Source organism: Lepidochelys olivacea (assembly GCF_965140295.1).
Source record: "Lepidochelys olivacea isolate rLepOli2 genome assembly, chromosome: 3".
Classification (NCBI taxonomy): Eukaryota; Metazoa; Chordata; order Testudines; family Cheloniidae; genus Lepidochelys; species Lepidochelys olivacea.
Window position 1 is genome coordinate 37,450,299 of NC_140413.1, and position 25,700 is coordinate 37,475,998.

Sequence of the window (25,700 nt, forward strand, 5' to 3'; positions counted from 1 at the left end):
GTGTACTTCACAGAGGTTTTAGAAAGAGTAATCAGACAATGTTTGTGACATGCACCACTGAAAACAAGGAGAATTTTACCACTATTTCAGCGGCAGCAGGCTCAGGGCCCTAAAGCTGCATGTTACTACTTTTATTCCTCCGAACTTTGCCATTAGGTCCCAACAGCCTCATACCCCCAGAGAGCAGGATTCTGTAAAGTGAGCTGTAGCTCATGAAAGCTTATGCTCAAATAAATTGGTTAGTCTCTAAGGTGCCACAAGTACTCCTTTTCTTTTTGCAAATACAGACTAACACGGCTGCTACTCTGAAACCTGTCATTATGCAAGGCACTGAATTTAGCCGTATGGAGTGGAAATCTATCAACTTCATGAAAAAACTCGTACAGATACAGACAGACATCATCTTCCTTTCCAAATGCAAACAGATGGACATCGTACCAAAAGGACTGAAGGTAAAAAATCCATTACAATCTACATACCACACAGACTATGCTGACAGCTTGTGCCACACGCTCTCAAAGAAACTGTGGAACCACCTGATCAACATCCTCTACAGCAAACAGGGAAAGATTAAGAATGAGCTCTCAAAACTGGATACTCTCATAACAAAACAACCTTCCACACAAACTTCCTTGTGGCTGGACTTTAGGAATGCAGCCGATGAAGTGAGCTGTAGCTTACGAAAGTTTATGCCCAAATAAATTTGTTAGTCTCTAAGGTGCCACAAGTACTCCTTTTCTTTTTGTGAATTCTGTTTAGGAACCCAGGATCTTAAAAGGTCATCTACAGACCAAACTCTTAAACCAGACTCTTAAACCTTAGTCAGTACCTTCACAGGCAGAAGTGAAAGTGGTTTTCTTTTAGAAAGTACTTCACTTGCAAATACACCCTTTATTCCCTCCCATCTTTCAGAGCATTTTTATCTCTAGTGAAATAGTATTTCAACTGAAGTAAATTAGTTAGCTGAAAAATCTTAGGTATCACTGAAATTCCATCTGATGTTCTTTGCAGCACCCAAAGTTGGGATAATGCCTATTCACATTTTCATTACAAAAATATAATAAAGAGACTAGAATATCTAGTGGTTACATTAGACAGAATTACACACTACAGAGGATCACAGATAGAGAACTTCCTGTCACCTGTTGGCTATATAGAAAGAAAAAGACTGAAGTAAGGAAAGTTTCAAGAGGGAAGAAAAATATGACTGCTTTTCTCAATAAAATAGGTGAAAAAAAAAAAGTAAAACTTACCACCGGCAAATTACTATCCAGCTTAATACTGCCAAACCACTGACCATAGTAACTCCTAAAATGATAGAGACTAAAGAGCCTTTAGGAATCCTTCCAGAATCTGAAACATGAAAAAAAAAATGTTTCATTTGCACCAGAAAAAACAGCAAATTGGTCCCTTCGGGCCTTAAATCCATACGTAATAATGGTTAGCCAGCAGGTGTGATGTGACTGCTGTGTATCATGCAGATCATAACTGTTCCATTGTTCCTTTGTGATTCCTCCCCTCTTGTCTGTTGTTTCCACCTGTCGTCTCTCATCTTCTACCTAGACTGTAAATTCTTTGGGGCCAGGGAACATGTTATGTGTTTCTTGCCTGCATAATGATGCTAGAGCTTCTGCAATACAAATAAATAATAATACTGTAATACTGAAATGCATAGATTATCCAGTCTATAAGAAATCAGGCTTATATAGCAAATAGAGTGCCAGATTCTGCACCTCACACTGACACAGGTGCACAGTTTGAAGGAAAGGCATAAGGAGTTTTCCATCATTTCTTGCATAGCCTACATCTAGGTAAGTCACAATGGTAGTCCCTGCATTCAGTGGAACACAAGGACTACTCCCTCCCTATTCAAAGCGCCACAAAGCAGACAGAGAGAAGGTGGAGAAACAGATGAGTCAAATCCTGAAATCCTTGGTCAGATTTTACTCAGTGCTCTATTAGGTAAAACTCCCACTGAGGAAGGAATTCAACACCCTTGCAGTGTCAAAATCATTACCATCGAGGGCTGTTCATTAGCCTGACATATGTTGTCAGAGAGACAAGGTGAGGTAATACCTTTTATTGAGCCAGCTTCTGTTGGTGGGAGAGACAAACCTCCATGCCACACAGAGACCTGAAGAAAATCTCTGTGTGACTCGACAGCTTGTCTCTCTCACAAATGGACGCTGGCTCAGTAAAAGATATTACCTCACCTGCCTTGTCTATCTACTATCCTGGGGCCAACATGGATAGAAGTACACTGCATAAGTTGGCAGACTCAGTTCAGATTCTATATATTTAAAAGACACCATTACTGCTGACCGTCTCAGAAATTTCAGTTAGAGCTGGTTGAAATTTTTCAGTGAAGTATTTTTCCATTGCAAAATGCTGGTTCTTTGAAACCAAAATATGAGTGAATGAGACTCACCCCAGAATAGCCAGTCACCTGGTGATCAGGGTACTTCTCTTGCATATGGAAGACCAGGGTTCAAGTCCTAGCATGGCCTGATTTGGAGCAGGGACTTGAATCTGAGTTTCCCAATTCCCAGAGGAGTGCCCTAACCACCAGGTGACTGGCTATTCTGGGGTGAGTGTCTCACTCTCCTGTGTTTTTTCACAAAGAATTTCAAAGAGTCTCATTTCATTCAGCATTGGAATGGAAATAATTTTTGAAACTCAAAATTTTTTGTGAAACAGAATTGACATTTTCTGGCCAGTCCTGATTTCAATGGCTGAGAAGCTCTAGAAGTGATCCATTCAGAACACACTTGAGATTTATCAGTTTTGAGTATTATTTAGAAGCCTGGCCTCCCAGTGTCCATGCTGTCTCTGCACTAAAGATTTAGTCGATTGGATTATTAATTTAGTATGCATGATTGACAGGGCCAGAAGGGTGGGACTATCCCTGCCCCCAGGCCCTCTCTTGCACATTCCTCATCCTTGTGGGGGTCTTTACACCTTGTCACATAGCCCCTTAACCTTCTCTTTGTTAAGCTAAATAGCTTTAGCTCCTTGAGTTTAACACTATAAAGCAAGTGTTCTAATCCTTTAATCATTCTCGTGACTCTTCTCTGAACCCTCTCCAATTTATCAACATCCTTCTTAAATTGTGGGCACCAGAACTAGACACAGTAGTCCAGCAACAGTCACACCCATGCCAAATACAGAGGTAAAATAACCCCTCTACTCTCTACCATTTTAGATTCCCCTGGTTATGCATCCCAGGATCACATTAGCTCTTTTGGCCATATCACGCTGGGAGCTGTTATTCAGCTGATTATCCCCAGAATCAAAGAGTAAGGTATAAAGCCCCATAAGGCACAGAAATGTTCTAGTGAGATTTCTTCATGACCCCAGAGGAATTATGAATTTAATCCCACAACGAAAGCAAAACTCACCTGAATTTCAAATAAGAAATTCATGGGAAAATTGGCAATTTCAGATCAGCATAAAACATTCACAATACTGAAAAATATGTAACTTGTCTAGCTGTGTGTCCATCAAAGATATACCATTCGGATATATCTCTAATTCAGATAGATGATATTTGGATAAGAGAAAAAAACAGGCAAAATCTTATCCTGCACAAAATTCTGCCCCTCATTCTGCTGTATATCCCAATATGCTGCTGCCATTAGATGGCACTCTCTTCATTATATTTCACTCCTTTCCTTCTAAAATATTCCCCCATAGTTTCCATTGTATGAATTTTTACAAGGGGAGTTCATGAAAGAGGGGTTTTCATGGCATTATAATATATATTTGTAAAAGTAGTCCACATTATACCACTCACTAGTAGCACTGACAATTTAGAGAGATTTAATTTAAAGCATCCAGGAGATTTAGGAGTCACACATCCCTTTAATACTTTGAAAATCTCCTTGTAAATGACTTACCCAGGGGCCACTAAACATTCCTTCTTTTATTGGTTCAAAGGGGTTTCTTCCTACCTTTTTGTACTGTTATCTCCTATTCCAGTCATCATTTTTGTAAAGGATGACTGAATACCACTGAGTCACTTCCTTAATTTGAGGCCATGACAATGAAGAAAGCAGAACTCATAAACCAAAGATTAGCAACAAATGAGTGTTACAGTATTTATCATTGTTCTGAATGGAGAGATGTGGGCTGAACATTTCAACAATTTAACTCCTTAACTTCCCCAATCAAGTTTCCTGGTACAGGTTTGTGACTGAGTGAGAAATGTTTCCAACTTCAGAAAAGAAAGCCTTGGGTCTAATGATGAATCATACCCATAAAAAGGGAGTGAAGGTGTTATATGAATATACAGCATAGAATAGTTAACATTACTAGAGCTCTTCAAATTTTTAAGAAGATTGAAGTGCTCTCACAATTTTAAATCACTCTAAACTGCACAAGGCCCAAATTCCAATCACTTCCAAATTCCACCTGCTTATCTATGATAATCAGCATGTTGGTTTAGAGAGGAGATGGGTTGCATTCTCACAGAGGTTCACAAACTCATTACAAATTTATCAGAAAACTTGGAGTTTGAAAAAATGCTATTCTAATAAAAATTATGAAATCAACACCACCAAAAAAACAACCAACAACCTGGATGATACTTAAAAGCAATACAGAAAAATCACAGGTTAAGTCTATTATTTTGTATATTGGATAAAAACTGTGTCTTTTCTGACCACAGATGGCTGTTGAGGACAGTAATCTATTGTCAATTAATGATAATAGTTCAAATGTAAATTTTTGCATTTTATTCAAAAAGACCTCAAAGCATTTTACAAATTTAACCCACCTCTGGGATCAGGGAGCTCTTTAAGAGTACACAGGAATACTGTACACCTTTTACTTAGTTCAAACTGCATGAGCAACGATAAGTAGGCAGAGTATAATTATCCACATAGGAGTTTGGCTAAGACCTTATAGATACCACCCATTATCCTTGTGGAAAGTGCCAAAGAATCTTTAATTACTGCAAGTGATCAATACCTTAGTTTTACATGGACGCCAAAAGGTTGGACCTCCAGGAACACAGTACCTTCAAAAATAGTGCTGGAACATGGGTTTAGCACAAATTCATAAAGAAGTGTGAGCCTAGGAGGTTTCCTCTTCAGATATTGACCTGACCATACAGTAATTAGCTAATGAAATCTGATGAGATCACAGCCCAAGTGTGGAATGCCTGCAGTTTAATCCTTGGATCTAGGGAGAGAGATTGTGTTCTTCTTAAAAAGTCGGTCAATAAAGATTAAATCCATGGGCTAATTTCTGTTGATTTATAGTAAACAGAAATAAACAGCTGTTGCTTGATTGGCCAAAGTGAATCTGAGGTATTACTCAATCTCAAAAACATTTATGGTAGTTATACTATAAAGAAATTCACATTATTCAGCAAGATGGGGCATGAGAGAGAGACATGAGCCTGCTGACCAGGGAATTTATTATCAAATGAGGTTTTATTCTACAGTTTTGAACTTGAACCATGACAGTAGTCAATATCCCTGGACTCCAGTGATTATTGGTACATTCATTGTTCATAAGCCTCAGCAAAAGAATCAGACTTAAAAAAAAATGTAGAATCAGGAATAGAGGGGCAGAGCTCAGATTACAAACCTCCCCCCCCATATAGAGAGCTAGATTGTAGCATTTATCTCACATCCCTGTATAGAGGAACATGGAGCTGTTCTGCCCCAGGGTGGGAGCCAGGAGTTCTCCATTCACATTGGCATGGGGTTGGCAATTTGTTCCACCCACCCAGGTTACTCTCCACTCATGCGCCAGCCCTGTTTCATGGACCAGTACAGAGAGGGAATGGAGTCATGTCCTCTGTCCCAACATGGTGACCCAATCCTGGAGGGCAGAAGGAGCAAGCAGTCCCTGTGTTCTCCAGAGCACAGGAAACACTACTTTGGGAGCGCAAGATCGGGGAAGTTTCTTGCACAGGCTCATCTGTCTGTGCCTTGAGTGTATTGCTCTGCCTCCAAGGCCTTTTCATAGAGCTTCTCAGGGTCCCTCTGAGTTCCTGACTGGGTCTTCAGCCCCCAGCCCTGCTTCATTGCTCCACACTGTTGTGCATCCAGGTGACCTCTGGAGAGGCAGTTCACTCTCTGCTCTTAGAAAGCAGGTAGGATTTCTGAACCCTCTCATATCCGGTTATACAACAAACCAGAACAGAGTTAAATATTATTTTCATATCCTTGTGCGGGGTTGAGACATCTACACTCTCTCTTCTGGAAACTGCTAGTTCAACAGCACCATAAACATATAATGCACTTTACAAACAAATGAAAGGCAAAGCCCAAGGCTGTTGCAATCAGTTAAACAAAGATGTACATTGGATAGCAGCTCAACGGCAAGGGGGTGGGAACGTTACTGGTGAGGACTGCAGCACTGGATGGTTCCATGGAAGATATTTAAGTTGGAATTTGAAAGAGAAATGTCTAGTGGTGTCACTCTGAGGTGTGGTTAGGATGAATACATTAGCAAGGGTGGGTTAAGAGGTGTATAATTGTTAGAAAAATGGGAGATCGTTAGAACAGTGATTCTTTTTTTAATTTTGCAGACCCGGTTCTCAAGCTATATCCTGTTGTGTACCCCCACCCTTCTCTATCCTTTCAGTCCTATACCTTACCTGTGACAGCTACACTATGTAGTTACACAGTAAAGCATGACAGTGTTGCACATACAAGATGAAAATAAACTTACTTCGAGTGAGTATGGCTGGCTGACTATGCCCCCGCTCCCTTTTCTCTACCTATGCTGTTTGTTTTTTCTCCCTGGGGCTAGGACTTCACATATATTTGCATCAAATCTTCCCTTTGTTGCTGCAGACTCTACTGATCGAATCTGTCTGAGTTAATCTGAAATTTAGTTTTATCTCTCTGGATCTGGAGTAGTCCACAAATTTTCCCATGACTGAATTTAAAGGAACACGCAGCAAAGACAGACAACAAGCACCTGCACAGCATACAGAATGATGTCTTTTTTCCCAATTCGGTAGGTTAAAAAAAATCTGGGAACCCTGTATGAGTTCTTGCATATGACACAACCAACGGTATGTGTTACTCCTTGCAGACTGATATATGCTTCAACACTATGAAAGAAGCAATTCTATGGACCACCTCGAAGTGCTCTAAGAACCATTAATGGTCCCAAACCACAGTTTGACAAGCATCAATAAGCGGTTTGCTGTTTGCAAGGAAACAATCTATGGCATGACTCTACTGGGGTATTATCAGCTGACATTCTCATTGTGCAGTTCAAAGTAATGTCCCACTGGCTTCAGGGTTCCATAACTGAGGTTTGCAGTGAAATGGGAGACTAAAACTGTACATTCAATGAGATTCAAAGCCCATCAATAATGTTACAAAATACACCATTGCTTTAAAAAAAGAGAGTGTTTTGAAGCAGATAGAGTGCTAAATGTAGAGAGAAACTGGAGTTTGGAAGAATACATCACATTATGTTTACATCCAAAAGAGTCTGAATGTCCCTTTTTTCAACAATGAATTGGGATAACCAACTCCTAAGTTTCATTTTGTAAATGTGAATTAGCCCTGTCACCTGCCTATCCCTCCAGCCTGGAGCTGTGCTGGCACTTTGGGGAGCTCGTCCTTCTCCTTTCACCCTCAGAAGGACTGACTTTCCACAGTGATCTATGAGTTCTAAAGGTGGGCAAGCCACGAAACTAGACAAAGAGACATTTCTAAAAAGAAAAATCCAGGGGCTCCACAGTGTTCCCTCTAATTTTTTTCCATCCATGTGCAGAATGAATTTTGTTATGTGCACTATATCGAGGGAATGTGTGGATGGGTGCCACTAGTAGAAATGAAAAACCTAGATATAATATATATTTTTTAAAAATTACCATAGGGATAATTACTCCAGCCAGGAGAGATTAGGCGTTTTAGAGCTCACTACTCAAAGAATTAAATTTAAGCCTAAGAGAGAAATAAAAATTATGAAATGCATAGTCCAGTCAAAAAACTAAAATAGCACACTTTGAAAGAAATATCAAGAAGTAACAAACAACAACACAAGTATGCGTTGGGAGCTGAGTGTGAAACACACTCAAGTTGGGGTTGGACTGGATGGCTTCCTGGGGTCCCTTCCAACCCTGGTGTTCTGTGATTCTGTGATTCTGTGACAGTGTGTGTGTGTGTGACAGAGACACACACCGTGTGTGTGTGTGAGAGAGACAGACAGAGACACACACCGTGTGTGTGTGACAGAGAGAGACGTGTGTTGCCCCTTTAAATACGCTGACACCACTTAAAGTACACTGCCCTTTTAAGTAGTCCTCAGCTCTTGACCATGGCAGGATTCTGCCAGAAGGATGGAGCAGTTGTGGAAGTACAAGTCATCTGGTGAGGGGCACTTGGCCAGCCAGTGCAGCTTCAAAAATGAATAGCACTGACTCACGTGCAGCAGCATGCGCTAAGTCCATGCATCCCTGGAGCACACTCTGCCAGCAGAGATTATATGGATCTCCTGTTTCAAATTAAATCTACCTTTCCCAGCAGAAGCTCCAGGGCAAGATGGCAATGCAATGATGGAGATGCAGACCTCCTCACTGGAACAGGGGTAGCAATTCACATTCTTATGCACCAGCAAGGCTAAATTGAACCCATCTCACTGACCAACAGGAAGTGGTTTAACGGCCTCAGTTCAATACACAGGTGGGTAAATCACATAAACCACTCCTGTCATTTGTCTGAGCATAGAGGGCTAGGATTGAATGGGCTAGAAAGACTGTATGGAGATTGACTATTGTATGGCCTGTTTATACGAGAAATCAGACTAATCATAATGGTCATTTCTGGCGTTAAAATCTGTGAATCTATTGAACCTCTCTATCAATGCATGAGGTTGATAGATCAATGCATGAGGTTGATGTGAAAAGCTTGAAGCTTTCTTTGCTTATCTCGCTCCACAGCTCAAGTTAGAAGAACGAGTTAGCATCCTGAATTTTGTTCAAACAATGAGAGAAAATGATCTAACACAGTGAGTGTGTTTTCTAAACAATGACCAAGAGAAATCTAGAATATACAGGCATTTATTCAAGTTTCCATAGGCTTAACAACTAACTACATGCAAGTATTTTGCTACAACCCATGGATAATTATTATTACTATTGCATCTCTTCTCTTAAAGGGAAGTTTGTGTATTCTAAAGCTCATGTTGCTTTTAAAAATTTTCCACTTTGATGACTTGATAGTGTTACCTCATTAATATCAGTATTCCTTATCTAGTATCTGACCCTGGTAGGTAGTAGTCAAATACTATCTTGGGGCATAACTAAGGAATAGTGCAAATGCTGAGGTTTAGATTGTAAATTTGAAGGGTGACAGCTGTGTGTATATATTCAATACTCTGACTTTGCCTGAGAAAATCTGATTGTATCTTTATAAGTCTGATTGTTTAAATTCTCTCTCTCTCTCTCTGTATGTGTATATATATAAAATTTAATCTGTTAACAACGTATTTTGTATAACAAATCATGTTGTTTACAATTTGCACATTCAGACCACTGGAACAGTTTTAATGGACGGAGGGATCATTACATTACCTAAGCACGTTCTTCCATCTTCTGCCAGTTCGTAAGGATCCATGCAGAGACACTGGTAGCCGCCTATGGTGTTAATGCATTTAGCAGATGTGTGGCAAGATAGATTAATTTGGTTTTCACATTCATTGATGTCTATAAAGTGGAAACACATTGATAACAGAAAGCCAGAAACTAAGAGACTCATTCACTACATTCTTGTACACATCAACTGTCTGTAACAGGTATTCCAAAGAGAAGGATATTTGTGCACTAAAAATGAAATACATATTAATAAATTCAATTTGACTCCTTTCTTATGTGCGGGCAAAATTGCAAAGCAATTATGTGTAACTTTTTACTGTTGGAAATGACCAAAAAAAAAAAAAAAAGAGAGAGAGAAGAGTAATTAGTGCAGCCATTAAATAATTTGTGGTGGTTTACTAAAAGTTAAGCTATGGACCTTTCCAAGTTATAAACTGCAAGTTATTGAATTTCTGAAAGCACCATGCATAACATTAGATGATCTTGCACACACATACACATTCACCACGAAACTTCTTGGTGCTTTCAATTTTCCTGTGAACCTTCCCCTGGGTACAGTGCTATCAGTCGTATACTCTTGCCATTAGACCCCCCTTTTAGCCCAGAAATGTGTATAATTTTGAAACCATCTTCAGAAATGCCTTGTTGATTTAATTACTTGATTTATTCTTAACTTACAGTACTATATTTAAAGACTCGAAACACACTGCCCAGACAGGCATGTAACAAAGTAAGAGCTTCCTATTGTAAAACTCAAGTAGTATCTGCATTAAGTGGGTTTTGATGGTTTTCTTTTAATAAATGCAGTGTTTATTATACTGCTTGTTTTCCTATAGCAGATATACAGCCTTTTGTTGACATTACTTAATATATTAACAAAAACTAGGACAAGAAATGAGTCATTCATGTAATTTAGTCATTCAGTTTGCCGCCAGAACATTAATCTATTGAAAAAGAATTATTATAATTCATTTAACAGCTTTATTTCTTTATATGGTATTTATGTGGGTGGAACTCAATGGATAAGTAGGATTTGAATAAAGAAGAAAGCTGCAGATTTCATTTGATTTTTCTATATATGGCATACATTTAAAGTAAAAAGCTTTTTATTCCACTCCCATAGACATGCTGATAAACAGCTTTATTGAGGATCAGCTACAGCACTTGCATTCAAATGAATTTGCCACCATCCATTAAGTATTCCTAAATATGACCTTTTTCAGGGTTCATTTTCTTGAGTGTTCTCATGAAGTCTGAACCATTTGAGTCTATATAAACTCACAAAGATGAGCACACAGAGGGTGTGGAATCCTGCATAAAGTAAACTCACATATAGTGAAATTCCATTAATGCAATGTTTGCAATGCTCCCTCTTTTTTCTCTCTCTCCCCATTTCCTTCCCCTCAAAGAAAAAAGGTGGAGGGGGGGGGGGAGAAATGGGAAGAAGAAGGTAGATAAACAAAAGCCTGCCCCTGAAAATTTTAATAAACATTCATTAAAATTGCTGAATGAACAAGAAAAAATATCTTTACCATTTTTCAATCAGCTGTATGTTTCAAGTTTCAATACTTATAGCACTTCAGTAAACCTGTTGGGGGCTTATTATTATTAAAACAAAAACATTTTGCCTTTTTGTTTTAAGATCAAAATTCCTATGTTTGTAGCTCTTGCCTCACTAACTGGCTGGCTGGATAGGCTACTGGTTCTGTACTAGTCATGTAGGGGAGAGTTTACACTGAAACAGCACCAGAAAACTGCCTGGAACGGTCCCTAGCTGTTATTATGATTCTGGCTGTAGGAAGAGGGAATGTACATCTCTCACTTCTTTCCCCTTATGAGATTCCCACTGGGAGCTACAGACCTTCATGCTAGTTTGATAGTTCATTTTTACTAGTTAGTTTGCTTTGGTATCATTTGCATAAACCCAGTTGCTGGATCAGGACTGGAGGAGTCTGAGATTCTGCAGCTGGGAAGGGAAGTGTGAAGAAGCTGTGGAGTCTCAACAATACCACCTCAGGTGGTTAGCTATCTTTTCACCATATGCAACAGCTTCTGTGGTTGCCAGAGCATGGGAAGGGAAAGGAGTTTTGAAATAGTTTATTTTTTAACAGGAAATAATAAGAAATTTTTATTTTTGGTGAATCGTATTAGTCTTGGTCATTACAGAGTCAGATGTGTGAATACAGATACCTATACAAACTGGTGGTTGAAAATTCCATCCTCTGCTTGTACAGGTTAATTGTTCTTCTCCTTGGAGTTCGTACCCATGTTGACATGAGTAAATCACCATGGATTTTCCAAATTCTGAACAATATAGAAAGTTTCCATTTGCTACTCCCTCTGGGAATCCACATGTTTCCTCTAGAAATATAAAAAGGACACATTATGAGTTAAAGATACATTTCAGCTTTACTAGTTTTATCTCTCGCACATCACTCTCCATGTCTACTCTATGTTGACTTTAGTGGGACTACTCATGTGCCTCAAGTTAAGTAGGAGCTTTTAAGGACCTCAGTGCAGTATTTAGGATATCAGTATGTGGTGACTCTTGTTAACTGTTGACTTTTTAATGGTGAGTACTGTACAATTATTACCTATATTAACTATCTATGGTACTTATATCGCCCTTATTACTGCAGTGCCTCACAATTACTAATGTATTTATGTTCAAAACATCTCAATGCAGTATGGAAGTGCTATTTTTGTACAAATGGGGAACTGAGGTATAGTGAGACCAAGTGACTTGCCTAAAGTTACAGAAAATCTATGTTAGAGTAGGGACTTGAACTCATGTCTCTCAAGTTCTGGGCAACTCTCTAGTCACTGGACCATCCTTCCTACCCGTTTAGTAAAGATGCTTAATTCTCACATTACCTTGCTGATTGCTTTCCTGCCACGCTTCTAAATTTATTCCTGGTATATTGTCACATGACTCAAAGTCTTGAGGAAACTTCCCAAGTTGAAAGGCATCCAGTGGCACTTCTGAGAGGCCTGTGTTATCGCAGATTATACGGGACAAAGAATGTTTTCTTAGTTCATGCCTTTGAGTTTCTGTGAAAACATGACTGTTTTCCCACCAAAATCTGCAAAGATCGGTAGGTGCTTGTTAAAAAGATTACATTCCAGGTGTTAATTATTTCTGTTTGCAGAGTGCACTATTATTACGAGACAAAAAATAAGCATTTCATCAAAACACAGTTAAGGAATATGCACTGTCTAACGGCAATACAACAACAGCTACATTGGTTGAAGATTTATGTGCCCAGTGTAAAACCTGTTAGGGCTCAATCCTGCAAAGTGCTCAGTTCACCTGCAACATGCTAAACACCCTCAGCTCCTATGGAGATGAGCGTGCTTAGTATCTTACAGGAGTGCTCAGCACTTGGCAGGACCAAGGTCTGAACCCTTTTTCCCTGACAGGGGCACCTTAAGAACCATCCCTTAAAATTCGCAAGATCAAGAGGGTGAAATCTTCAAGAGGTGTAAGAGGGGTGGGGAGGAGAATCTAAAAGAGGTGGTTCTGACATCAGGAGAGGAAGTTATCTATTAGACTAATGAACTGGAGGGGTGGAGGGGTGAGAGTATGTTCAACAGGTTGAGTGGGGAAGAACCATTTGACACTGCTCTTGAATTCTTTCCACTATCAACCTTCACCCACCAAGAAATCAAATACCCTCCAAGCCATAAAGAATGGAGATATTTTCAACACAAGGATTATCACTATTCATATATGCAGACCTGGTAATCGGTTATTGCTTTTCATTAATTAAACATAATAAATATAAAAGTTATATCTTAGAAGAGAAATTGAAAGTAAATTGCTTGTACCCCTCATGCTCAGTGTTACATGTACCAGAAGTCAGACTATGCATTTGTAACTTACATGTCTCCACAATACAGAATTTATTAAACATATGCTACAGGACACGTCACCAATATATAAATAAATGAACATGAGAGGGAGCTGTTCATCTTAGGGGTAACAATGAATTCAGACGTGACAAGCCATAGTATAGTCTACAACCAGAAAGCCGAAAGATCAGCTGCAGAATTTTTGCCTCTTTCTGAATCCCACCACAGGGTGAAGCATTTGAATAGGAAGAGGCAAAGGATAAAGGAGTAACTCCAGATGGAGCAGAAACATTTTTTTCTAAATGACTCTATTGGATTTAAAGTGTGGACTTGTTTTGGCCAATTCAAAAGGCAACAATTTCAATTTTAGTCATGTAGCTGAGAGATTCTGATCCTACCAGGATAGAGTTCAACCAGTCAGAAATCTTGGTCAATTCTGATTTATTATCTTAAATCAATATCTGGTAACTGATATCTTGAACTGCTTGTTAACTGGTATCTCAATCAATATATGAATCATCAGGTTACCTGAGCTCTGTATCACTAAACCAAAGTCACTAAATTAAAAAAATAATAGACTTTTCCTTTCACTCCCCTAGAGGGGTGACAACCAAAACAAAACATTACATGAATCTATGTTTCTTCAGTATTTATCAATCAACTTGTTATCACAGTCTGTCTATACAATCTTCTTCTTTCTTGATGCTTTCCTAGTCACGGTCAAAAAATTGTATAGCCTTCTTCCAGAACTCATGATTGTACACCTTGCTGTTGTGCAATTGGTCTGCTGATATTTGGTTCATGGATGAATCTTTGGCCTCTCCATTGGTTGTCCACAATCATCACAAGGACCACTCTACAAAAAATATTGCTTTCAGGTCTCCACTGGACGTGTCTATACCAACATAGCCTAGCTTCCCTATATTTCTCTTCAGTTGGGGCAACCAGCATTAGGTCCCTCACAACCTCCTTTCATTTCCTATCATGGAGTGTCCAAACATTTGACCATCTCAACATCTTCATTTCCATGGTGGAGAGCATAATGATTTCTTTCCCTGTGTCTGGTAAAATCTCAGTTCCATACATTAGGATGGGTCAAATTACAGTTTTAGGGTCTGTCTACACTAACAAAAATAAAAAAGGCCTCATGGGAGCGAGTTCAGAGCCTAGATCTGCTGACAGCAGCCTGCACCACAGGGCTAAAAGTAGCAGTGCAGACACTGCTGCTTGGGCTCTGAGACTCACCCCTTTTGCTGGGTTTCAGAGCCAAGCTCCAGCCCAAGCAGCAAAGTCCATACTGTTATTTTTAAACCCCCAACCAGAGACCTGTGAGCCTGACTCGGTTGAACTTGGCTCTGAATCTTGTTGATAATCTTTTTTTTTTTTTGCAGTGTAGAGGTACCCTTAGACTATATCTTCAAACTTTATTGGCATCTTTTTATCAAAGAGAACTGGGGTCAGCTCACACCATTTGCATCAAGTAGCGTTGGTACAATGTCGGGCATAGAAATATAGGACTGGAAGGGACCTTGATAGGTCATCTAGTCCAGTCTCCTGCCCTGAAGCAGGACTAAGTGTTATCTCTAGACCATCCATGACAAGTGTTTGTCTAAGCAGTTCTTAAAAACCTCTCATGATGGAGATAAATGACAGAGATTCCAAAATTTCCCTAGGTAATTTGTACTAGTGCTTAACTACCCTTACAGTTAGGAAGTTTTTCCTAATGTTTAGCCTAAATCTCTCTTTCTGCAATGTAAGCCTGTTACTTCTCGTCCTCCCCTCAGTGGTTAAGGAGAACAATTTATCATCCTGCTCTTTATAACAACATTTTACTTACTTGAAGATGGTTATGTCCCCCCTCACTCTTCTCCTCTCCAGACTAAGCTCAAGAGGGCACCTTTGTCAGCAACCACTGATCCTAGGCATTTAAATTCTTTCACTCTTCTAAGCTCTGTGCCTGTAATTTCCTTTATGGTGAGTCCTCCTCCTCACTTATTATAGCCTCGGTCTTACCAACATTCACTCTAAGTCCCACCTCAAAACTATGCGCTGTCTCTACAGTCCCATAGCTTTTCAAACTTCCTTGAAGGAAGTGAGCGTTTTTATTATTAGCAGCCAAACCACTACTACATTTGATCTGCTATTTTTAGAGGTTAAATCTGTAAAGAAGCCAACTTCAGTGGGGAAAGGTCAGAGAGATGGCAGAATTAAGCATATATGTTATTTAATCTCAGATATGTTTCATATACTCAAAATAAGGGACAATAAAAACTATCATATCTAACATTCTCATACAGTGCTAATGCTAGTAAAATTCTAAATGATTCAGAAGAGTTGAAATGGTGTTTAAAACAAGTCTGTGTGAGCTGTTTGTCATGATCATAAAAATGGCACAACATTTAACAACATTTCATTGTTTGTGTGACATTCTTTGAGTTAATTAAAATTTTTTAAAGTCCACATTTAAACCCTATGGGCTAGATTTTTATGTACATCACAGAGATGTTACATCACTCCAGCACAATAAAGGGGCTTTAATGTGGGTGTAAGAGACTTAATCTAAATGCGACTCTGGCCCTAAAGGTCTAAAAATAATATAAAATGGGTCTCCTTAGACAAATCAGGATTAGTTCCTTAAGGGCTGGTAGGAGTGAATCCAGCTGTATTTGATTGTGTGGACCCTTTTGCACATTCCTTACATTTACAAGTAGCATCTATTTATAAAAAATTCCAGTATATTCTAAAATCCATTAAAATGGACTGTTTTTATATTACTACGACTGAATCTTGCGTTTATTCAGAGCCTGAGCCTGCAGTTCTTATACAGGTAAAACTCTCTTTCCCTAGGATGAAGTTTCACACTTGCACAAGATTTTTTTGCACCATTTAAGTCTCATATAGGTACGGTGCAGGAGGTATTAGCCAGCTGAACAGCAGCATGGGATTGCAGTGTATTCGTAATATGCCACAGGAGTGGTCTCCTTGCTGGTAGGAATCATGCCCAAAAACAAACAAAAGGAAGAATAGAGAGAAGGTTCAGGAAAAAAAAAAAAAGAGAAACTGGTAAACAAGGGATTAAGGAACAATAAAAAGTGCGGGTGGGGATTAATATGTTAAAAATGCATGTACTTTTTCCTCTTTCCTCCCTCCTTTGTCATAATGTTTTTATAAGGGACAAGGACCTGTCTTCTCATATCTGTGAAGTGTGCAGCACTCTTTGAGGTGCTACGTACAAATAAACAGTATAAATACACTTACCGGTCACCTTCCCTTAGGGCTTTCATTTGCTTTCCAATTATACATGCAAACAGTGGGCCAGTTCTCGCACCTGGGAGGAAGTTTTCTGCTAGGCCACCGAGCCAAACATCAATATTGTTTGGATTGCTGTACAATTCCATGATTTTTTCAGCTACCATCCTATTAGCTATTACTGTATTCAGGTCAGTTTGAGTTTCCAGTCTTGGTAAACCGCAGAATTCTCGCCAGTCATTGTAACCTAAACATATTAAATTTATAGAGAGATCAGTCTTGAAATCTGACTGTTTAACATAGCACTCCAAATTAACTCATTTATAGGTGCCAGCTTCCGATACCCTTACTCACACCAACTAGCATCTTCTTCTGAAAATAGACCTAGTAGAATTGGTTGAAATCAATGGGCCTATTTACAGGGTGAGGTACTACTCAGTGTGAGTAAGGGTGGCAAGATCTGGCCTTTTAGATATATTGAAGCTACATTATGTTAGTAAAGGTAAAACTAGGCATAAAATAACATTTCCATTTCTAAAAATTCTGAAGACTTGATAGAGCAAAAGGAAAATTCAAAAATTTGTGGCTAGTGCAACTTAGAATGAAAAGTCTTAGCCCATTCATTTGTACCTTGAATCTAATTTTTAATTAAAGAAAGAAACGTAGACCTCAAAATAACTGCTCTGTGAAAGTCTTACTACATTTGGCCTGCAGCTTCAAAGTTGCCTCTTAGAATTAATGAAATGAGTGAATGAAGAACAAATTTCAGATGCACACAGGGTCAGGTCAGTGCAAGCAGTAGAGGTTATAGTGTGTCATGCTGATACCAGAACGAGGGAAAATGAGAGAGGATGAGAATTGCTTAATAATATAAAAATGACATTTTCTCTTTCTCGGTCTGGAAAAACTAAACAAGTAAAATCATTTTGGTGAATCAATGGCATCTAATGATACTTCTCAGGAAGCACATTGGTAGCATAAGTAGCTGTGACAATGTCAGGAAACTGGTATCAAAACCAGGCCCATGGAAGTCCTTAGATGGCATTTGTAGCCTCCACGCTACACTGATAATGATGAACCACCACCCCTGACCAGCAGCCTTAGTGCTAAGTGTCCAGCTCCACAGCAGCCATACCCGAAGCCCCTGAGTGGCAGGACAGACAGCATTCCCATGGGATACCTGGACTATATAAAGATCCTAACAGGAAGAGGAAGCTGTCTGAGCATCAGGCCATTGTCTGCTGGTTGTTGCCTAAACTGTTTTGCTGCATTGCCCTGCTGCCTTGCCTGATCCTACCTTGCCACCTCGCCCCTTGGTTTGGATCCCCTAGCTACTGACCCCCTGAAAGAATGCCGACCATTGCTTGGGAATAGCTCTAATACCGATTGCCCTCCCGGCTACCAGACCACCCACACAATACTTGATCATGGCTCTGGACTTCCCTATGTCTGCTTCAGCCACTGAGAGTTAGACACTTCAGGGCCTTTGTTTTCTGTGCACTGCACTTCTCCATTTCTAAGAGCTCTGTCTGTTTGCAGAGACAGAAGAAACACATACACACACTATGAATTTCCTTTTGGGTATGTCTGCACTGTCCTTAGTGATGTAATACCCAGCTCACCTATACATACGTGCTCTAGCTTTGATCGTGGATGGTAAAAATAGCAATGCAGCTGTGGCAGCAGCTTACGTTAGCAACCCAAGTACATACATAGGATATCAGATGGGACAGTACTCGAGTGGCTTGCTCAGGTTGCTGCCCATGCTGCTGTGGCCACACTGCTATTTTTAGTGCACTCGCACAATCAAAGCTAGTGCTTCTATGTTCGCCTGAAGTGGGAATTACATTGTGCACCTGCAGTGTAGCCCAGCCCATAGAGACTACTTTGCTTTTTCCATATTTTTCTCCCTAAGCTCAAATAAAAATAATTTAAACGGAAGGTTTATGGTTGTCCTTCATTTTTAGAAAAACCTAATAGTAGAGCTCATTGAAAAGCATAGGGGAAAATTGTTACAATTGTGATTTTTTTAAAATAAAATGTAAAAGTATGAGATTTGAAAAATGTTGACTAATTCTAATAAAAGTCATAGTTACTAAAAAGCCACTCCAGATACATACAGTAACCCCCTGTATTATGGTTTGTCCCTTTCAAACTAAGGACATTGTTTTCAGGTCTAATGCTAGTGAATATCTTGTCTTCATTATAGCTACTTTTTACTCTTGTTTGTTTACTCTAAAAGAGACGGGGGTAACGCCTCTGTTTAACTAGCCATAGCTGTCACTTAATAACCATATTGGTAAATTGCCAGTATGCTTCAAATACAAGTAGTGATGTCTCAATCGTTAGCATAGAAAATCTAGAAAAAAGTAATAGACCTGGGAGTCCATGATCACGTCCACGCTGTAAATTTAATGATGCTAAGTCCAGTGACCCATTATTGGACAATACAACAAGCCTTTCTGTTAATTCTTCATTCATCATTTGATCCTGCATCTGTAGTTTTGCTGACTTTGCTAGAATACCTCTTAGTAAAGGATCCAAACCTCCTTTAAAACATAAAACCAATGCAGTGTCAAAGTACATGTGAAAACAAAATCTTTATAAATTTTCTTAACATTTCTACATGCACTTTTCACTCTATATTTTTAAAATTATTCACCTTAAATGTCTTTAAATTCAAACAAAACAATGATAGAAAACAATAATGCAGTTAAGAGGCACTGTCTGTTTCTTAAGACAGCAGAAACATTGCTAACAGACTGATTATATGAGATGGATGAGATGTTTCTAAAGAACAGTGTTTGTATGCTTCAAAAGACTAGTTAACAAAAATAAATTTTCCCAGTTGACATTAATTCTTTGGGCACTGTTCAACAACCTGAACCAATGATGCAATTAAATGAATGTTCTTGATTTTATAAGATTTTGAAATGCAATTAGAAAGAAGTTTGAAAAATGCTGCAATAATGTGAAAAGATGTAATCCACATAAAAACATACCTTCTTTAATGAGCCTCCAGGGACTAAAAAAAACTTCATGCATATGAAGATTTGGGAGGTCTGGGTCATCTTGATACTGAGCATTAAGTCTCTTTATTATTGGGTGTATTGTTGCATGACCAAATCGAAAAGCAGCTGTACAAAAAACATTTGAAGCCGTGGGATTTATTTTGTGATCATAGCCTTTATACAGACCAAGATACTGATTAAAAGCCTCTGGGCCAATGATTTTTGGAATATAGTCTCTTAGAGTAATAATCTAAAAGAAAGAAAAAAAATCGCAGTTAATATTTACATAATATAATAATGCTTCCCACTAGTATAGTGCCTTTTCATCCAGTGATCTCTAAGCACTTTACAAGCATTAATTAACTAACACTTTCAACAACCCTGTGAGGTAGGTAAGTAGCATTGTCTTCATTTTGCAGATGAGGACAAAGAACTTAAATCACTTGCCCAAGATCATACAGAGAGTCAGTGGCAGGGATAGGAATAGGACCCAGCAATCCAGGCTCCCAAATCCCTTGGTACCAACATGAGACCAAAGCCTGGTATGGACAGATTACTGATGTGGTCTATAATAGCTCCCTTTGACGTCAATGAGTTTGAGAACTCCCTGATACCCAGCATTGATTTAAATCCTAAAAACTGTATTGGGACAGCATAAACTACTGAGCCTTTAAACTAAACCAGCATAAACCATGAACAGATTTTGTTTTCAGTCACATGTTTAAATGTTTACTCCCAGAATCCTTTGATAGACATTTGATACAAAACAGCAGGCAATTTAAAGATCACCACAAATCAGACTGTATAACGGAAATACATAAATATCTCCTATCAAGTGCTTTTATAATGTAATAGAATTACTGAAGCGTATAAAAAAGCTTATTAGTAATACTGACCAATTTCCTCCCCCCCCGAAGAAATGATATATTGCACTGAATAAAATGAAACTGCATTACAGATTAAAGATTACATTTGAATTTATTAAAGTTTAATGGGAGGAATATGAAGTATAGTGAACTCAAAATATATTTTAAGTTTGATAGAATATGTAGTAAACCAATCAGACAAATACATTAGAAGCTTGATATAATGCATATTGAAAATCAAGCAGGAATAACATAGTCTCATCAGATACTGGGTTTCATTGTCTTTGGTATGTCACACAGAAAAGCAAGCTTCAACGAAGTCTATAAGATATGACACTGCACATTTGCCAACATTCATGCTACACAGAGCTGTATGGGCAGCTGTTGCTCAGTCTTTTTCAGCTTCCATTCTTCACTTTTCTAAATTAGTTATATTCACATAAGAAAGAAGCTAGCTCAAGACTTTGCACAGCTGCTTGATTAGATTAGATTTTTCTTGCATGCTGTCTGTCAAATAGTTTTTTTTTAATTGCTGGAAATTAGTAGTGTGGTTGTCATTTAAAAATTTAATATTTGCCAACACTTATCACACACACAGGTATTGTTAGCTCCAGTTGTAACTTTAGGTTTCAAGTCAGCTTTGTGGCCAAGTAGTAGCATATTTTGCTATCATATAGAGGGCTGGAGTATGGACTTTTCAAGTTTGGACCCTCCCTTCTGAGGCAAGCAGAGGTTGGAGATACTGAGGAGGTAATACTCACATCTCCAGGACCAGAGTGAAGCCAGGAGAAAGGAAAGTGAGTACTTTGTTTCATTATCAAGCAACCCAAACTGGCCAAAGTAGACCAGAACAATGATGTAAATGTGACAAAGTCAACTGCAGGCACAAGCATATTGGGAATCTCTGCCATATAGACATAACAATTCATGGACTGCCTTTGCTCTCCCATTCCAATGGTAGGTCCAACCAGGAGGCCACTAAAGGCCAGATCTCAACCTCCACCCATGGGACTGAAGGAGGAGGACAGTTCACATTCAAGTTCTCCATGCACTGCTGAAGACAGGGGCTCCAATTTTGCCGAAGGTCATTACAATTATAAGGCGAACAAATGTAAATGAGCCTTGTGTATGTGTTGTCCTGTGCTGGAAGATTCAGGAGTTTGGTAGGGTTTGGGTTTGAGGGGTGGTGGTGCTGTGCTAGGCAGAAGTGTTTTACAGAAAATCAAAGGGGAAACTGAGGAGGATACTGGAGAAAAAAATCTGGAAGCTGACATAAAACTACAAGAACTGCATATTAGAACCTCTGACGCATAACCCTCGGAGCAGGCTTACAACCTAATTAACTTGGGCTTGTGTCAAGGGGTGGGGAGAAACAATACAATTCATTTAAAGACTTACACTCCTGCTGAAATTTAAAAAAGAAGTCTAAGCCCTCTGCAGAGGTTCAAAATGATTTTTCAGTGCATTTGATATGCAGAGCAGTATATGTGACACAGAAGAAAAGTGTGCCACCTAATCAGAGTGAGTGATTTTAAAGACTCGTGTTTCTTTTCATATTTGCCATGCAACAATCATCATAGTTTGTTTTAATACAGAATTCTTTATATATTCAGCCTCTTCTACGTAAGTGACAGAACATCCTTGCCTAAAAACACTTCAACCCAATCAGCACCAAAGAGCTGTAGCTTTACAGGAAAAAGAAATCCGGAGTTATTGTACTACACTGCACTAGAATGTATCATTTACTTTGAGACTATTTATGAGTGTGTGTGTTTGTGTGTTTGCAATTGAATGGATAGTTTCTGGAATGTAGGGCACAAAGGGTCAGATCATGCTGAGTGCCCTCTAATCCCCGAGACATTAGCGGGATTGGAGGCCAACTCAGCTCCTCTCAGGAGGCACTCAGCACCTCAGAGCATGAACTCCAACCTCCACAAAGAACCTCCTAAAGAAGTATATTATAATCAGTGATATCAATACCTACTTCTTCTAAAGAGTGACATTGCTGCAACAGTGTACAACTTCCTAAAATATGGGCATTAGTGTCATGGCAGGTGCCATAAATTTAGTAGCTGAATTGCTTCTTAATAGTATAAGTAGACATTAGAATAATTAATGTTATTTAAAACATACTCATTAACCTGATTTAATGGGACAAAATAGAGTTCTGATTTGCTGACAATTTACTCAATCCTCAGTTCTTCCCAAGGTCAAACTCCAAGGTACGTTGCCAAAATTTTCACAAAGGCCTCCCTACATAACTGTGTAACACATCTGGTGAGAAGGTACAGGTGCTTGCAGAGTAGCCTCAATCGTATCTGCTACTGGTCCCATCAGAAACAAAATACTGGATTAAAGGGACCATTGATGTGATCCAGGATGGCAATTCACAAGCTAATTTAATTCAGGGGACAGATTTCTAACAAGTGGCTTTCAAGAGTTGCTAGTGGCTTTCCAATACATGACTGCTCAGAGCATAGGTGCTGACTCTGTAGGTGCTCTGGGGCTGGAGCACCCGTGGAAAAAAATAGTGGGTGCTCAGCACCCAGCAGCCACCTGGTGATCAGCTGTTCAGTGGGCTGATCAGCTGTTCAGCAGTGGGCAGAAGGCACTGGGGGGAGGGGACGGAGCAGGGGCGGGAAGAGGTGGAGAGAGGGCAGGGCACTGGGGGGAGGGGGGCAAAGTGGGGCCGGGGCCTTGGGGTGGAGTGGGGGTGGAGCACCCACCCAGAAAAATGGCGTCTGTGGCTTAGAGGGTTTAATTCATGGTTTTGTCTGAATACAGAGTGAGTATTAACATTAACATATTACATGTTCCATTACTATTCAGGAGCAGGTTAATTTTCAGAAAACCTAGCTAAAGATGCTGGCCTCCACCTTGGAGTGTGCTAAAAAGTGCTTCCTTTGTGTACATACTTGGTGTGAGAGGTTTTCCATTTCAAGGAGAGTCCATATTTTACTGTGTCACAATTCCCCAGGAGAATTTTCCCAAGAACGTGCAATACAAAGTCTTGCTGTTAACATTGACAGATTATTTTATTTTTTATTCTGTTTAAAATGTAGATCCTTTCCTGAAGCTTTAAGTTGATCTCTACATGGGAAACGGGATATACACCTTCAATTTGTGTAACTCATAAAGAATTTTATATAAATTTCTGTTTAGCAGCATATTTTTAGCTGCAGGTACACTTTCATATTTCTTGCTCCTCAGATTCAGGACATTGCCCTTAGAGTCTGGCTTGCAACAAGGCTTTAGGCAGTATCCTGAGTGCAAACACAAAAAAAGCGCTCCCATTCAGATTGCCATTGCAGGAAGAAATGGACTATTATTGCACCTTACAGACCTTCAGTCCAGCTAGGGAAGAACAAACAACCATCACCTTACAAAGCAGACGTGAACTGAACTGGATTATCCAAAAGGACAAAAATAAGGCTGAAACAGAAATTACTTGCCTATGAAGAATAATGCCTATTATTGTCACAGAACGAGATAACACTCACAATAGATTCAGATCCAGGTGACAGCATCAAGCTTTAGTCTGAGAACACAATGCAGCCCCTAGTGGGTAAGGAAACAGACAGCCATTGCGCTGAGCAAAGACTGGTACTCACTAACTTCTTATATACTATATTTGGCATGGGTGGCCTCTGGTGGGCAAAGACCAATAGGGAGTAAGGTATATTAATTTAATTGCAAGCCCTGCATAGGTTGCATGAGTTCCTTACAAACAAGATAAATTATAAGCACTGCTCAGGCTGCATGAATTCCTTACAATTATAGAAATGGCTGTGAGGCAAGTAGGTAGAATCTGCTGACTTTGTGAAAGATCTCTTTAGGAAGTAATAGAAAATAACCAATCATAGTAACAACAGCTATAATGTACAGCACATGTCTATTACATACTTATAACATCTACTAAATATTTGCTAACCCTTTACAAACAATTTGTAAATGTAACCTTATTGTAAAGGGTGACCCATTAATGAATATATCCTCTGAACATATCTGTGAGATAGGGAAGTATTGTCATTCCCATTTTAAAATGGCAAAAATTGATGCACAGATTAAATGATTTGCCCAAAATCACACACAGTGTGTCTCCAGAAGAACCTACAATAAATAAATTCCAGATCTCTAGACATTCACTCCTGTATCAAAATCATGGACATGAATATAAAGGCACAGAGCTCAAGATATTTAGAAGGAATTGCCTTACATTTTTCACACATACTCTTATCACTTGTCATCAGATCTTGGCAGTTCTTTCTCCAACCATTTTAACAAACTCAACCCTTCCTTTCTGTCCAAGTGCTAAAATGCGAGTTCATGGCTTGGTGAGAACCTGCTGATTACTATAACCCCCTCCTCTTTGGCCTCCTTGAGACCCATTCTGGTACTCTCCAGGACAAGCATTAAGAGAGTATTAAGGTTGCAAAATGAAGGGCTCACAATTAAGGAAAAGACAAATTTAAGGCTGCCTGTGGAATCTTAATTCAGCCCTTGCTGTGAATGTATTAGGGTATAGTCTTCAGTACAAATGGGTTGTTGTTGGATGGTATAGGAGGAACGGACCCATGCTGTTTGAGAAGCCTTCAAGAAATTGCATGATCTTTTCAGCAAAATAGGAAGATAGTTATTTGCCAAGCTTAGTGCTGGGTTCTGCTGTCAGCATTCAGGATTGATGAAGCAGTTTACCACGCCACACAGCAATTTAGGGCAGGTTTTGGGAGGCTGAGGGGAAGGGTCTGTTGACCTGTAGTACAGCCTCAGCACTGGCTTCAAGAAATGCTTTCCATCTATATGAATGAAGAAGGGAGTTATTTATTTTTAAACGGCAGAGAAAGCTGGAATCACGTTAGAGTTACTATCTAGTAACCCAAATGTAAAATACATTTTTATTTCTGTGTGTGACCTAAATTCATTAAATTAAATCCTTAGTTTTTAAAAAAAATATTAATATATCAGAGCAGAGTTAAGGTTGCTAGTAGCATTTACTGGCATTTGAGTGCTTAACTTTGCAACCGTAACAGTCTCTTCATTTTTTTTTTTTACTATATGAAATTTCCTAGAATTTTAATGACGTTAAAGGAACAAAAAATTGTACTTTCACTGTTTCCCTAGACAGTAGTCCTGATTCTCTTCTCATTTTTGCAC

General features: G+C 39.1%; 1 protein-coding gene across 1 annotated transcript in view; it reads right to left on the reverse strand.

The window, feature by feature from the left end:
* The window catches only part of TPO (thyroid peroxidase), a gene marked incomplete at both ends in the record, with an annotated part of 200,136 nt that overhangs the window by 149,117 nt on the left and 25,319 nt on the right, over positions 1-25,700 (reverse strand). The window contains 6 exons of the mRNA XM_084624270.1: positions 9,548-9,679; positions 11,759-11,929; positions 12,443-12,651; positions 16,679-16,916; positions 19,048-19,218; positions 19,672-19,930. Coding sequence (XP_084480396.1) covers positions 9,548-9,679; positions 11,759-11,929; positions 12,443-12,651; positions 16,679-16,916; positions 19,048-19,218; positions 19,672-19,930 — 1,180 coding nt within the window. The remainder of the gene's footprint in view (positions 1-9,547; positions 9,680-11,758; positions 11,930-12,442; positions 12,652-16,678; positions 16,917-19,047; positions 19,219-19,671; positions 19,931-25,700) is intronic.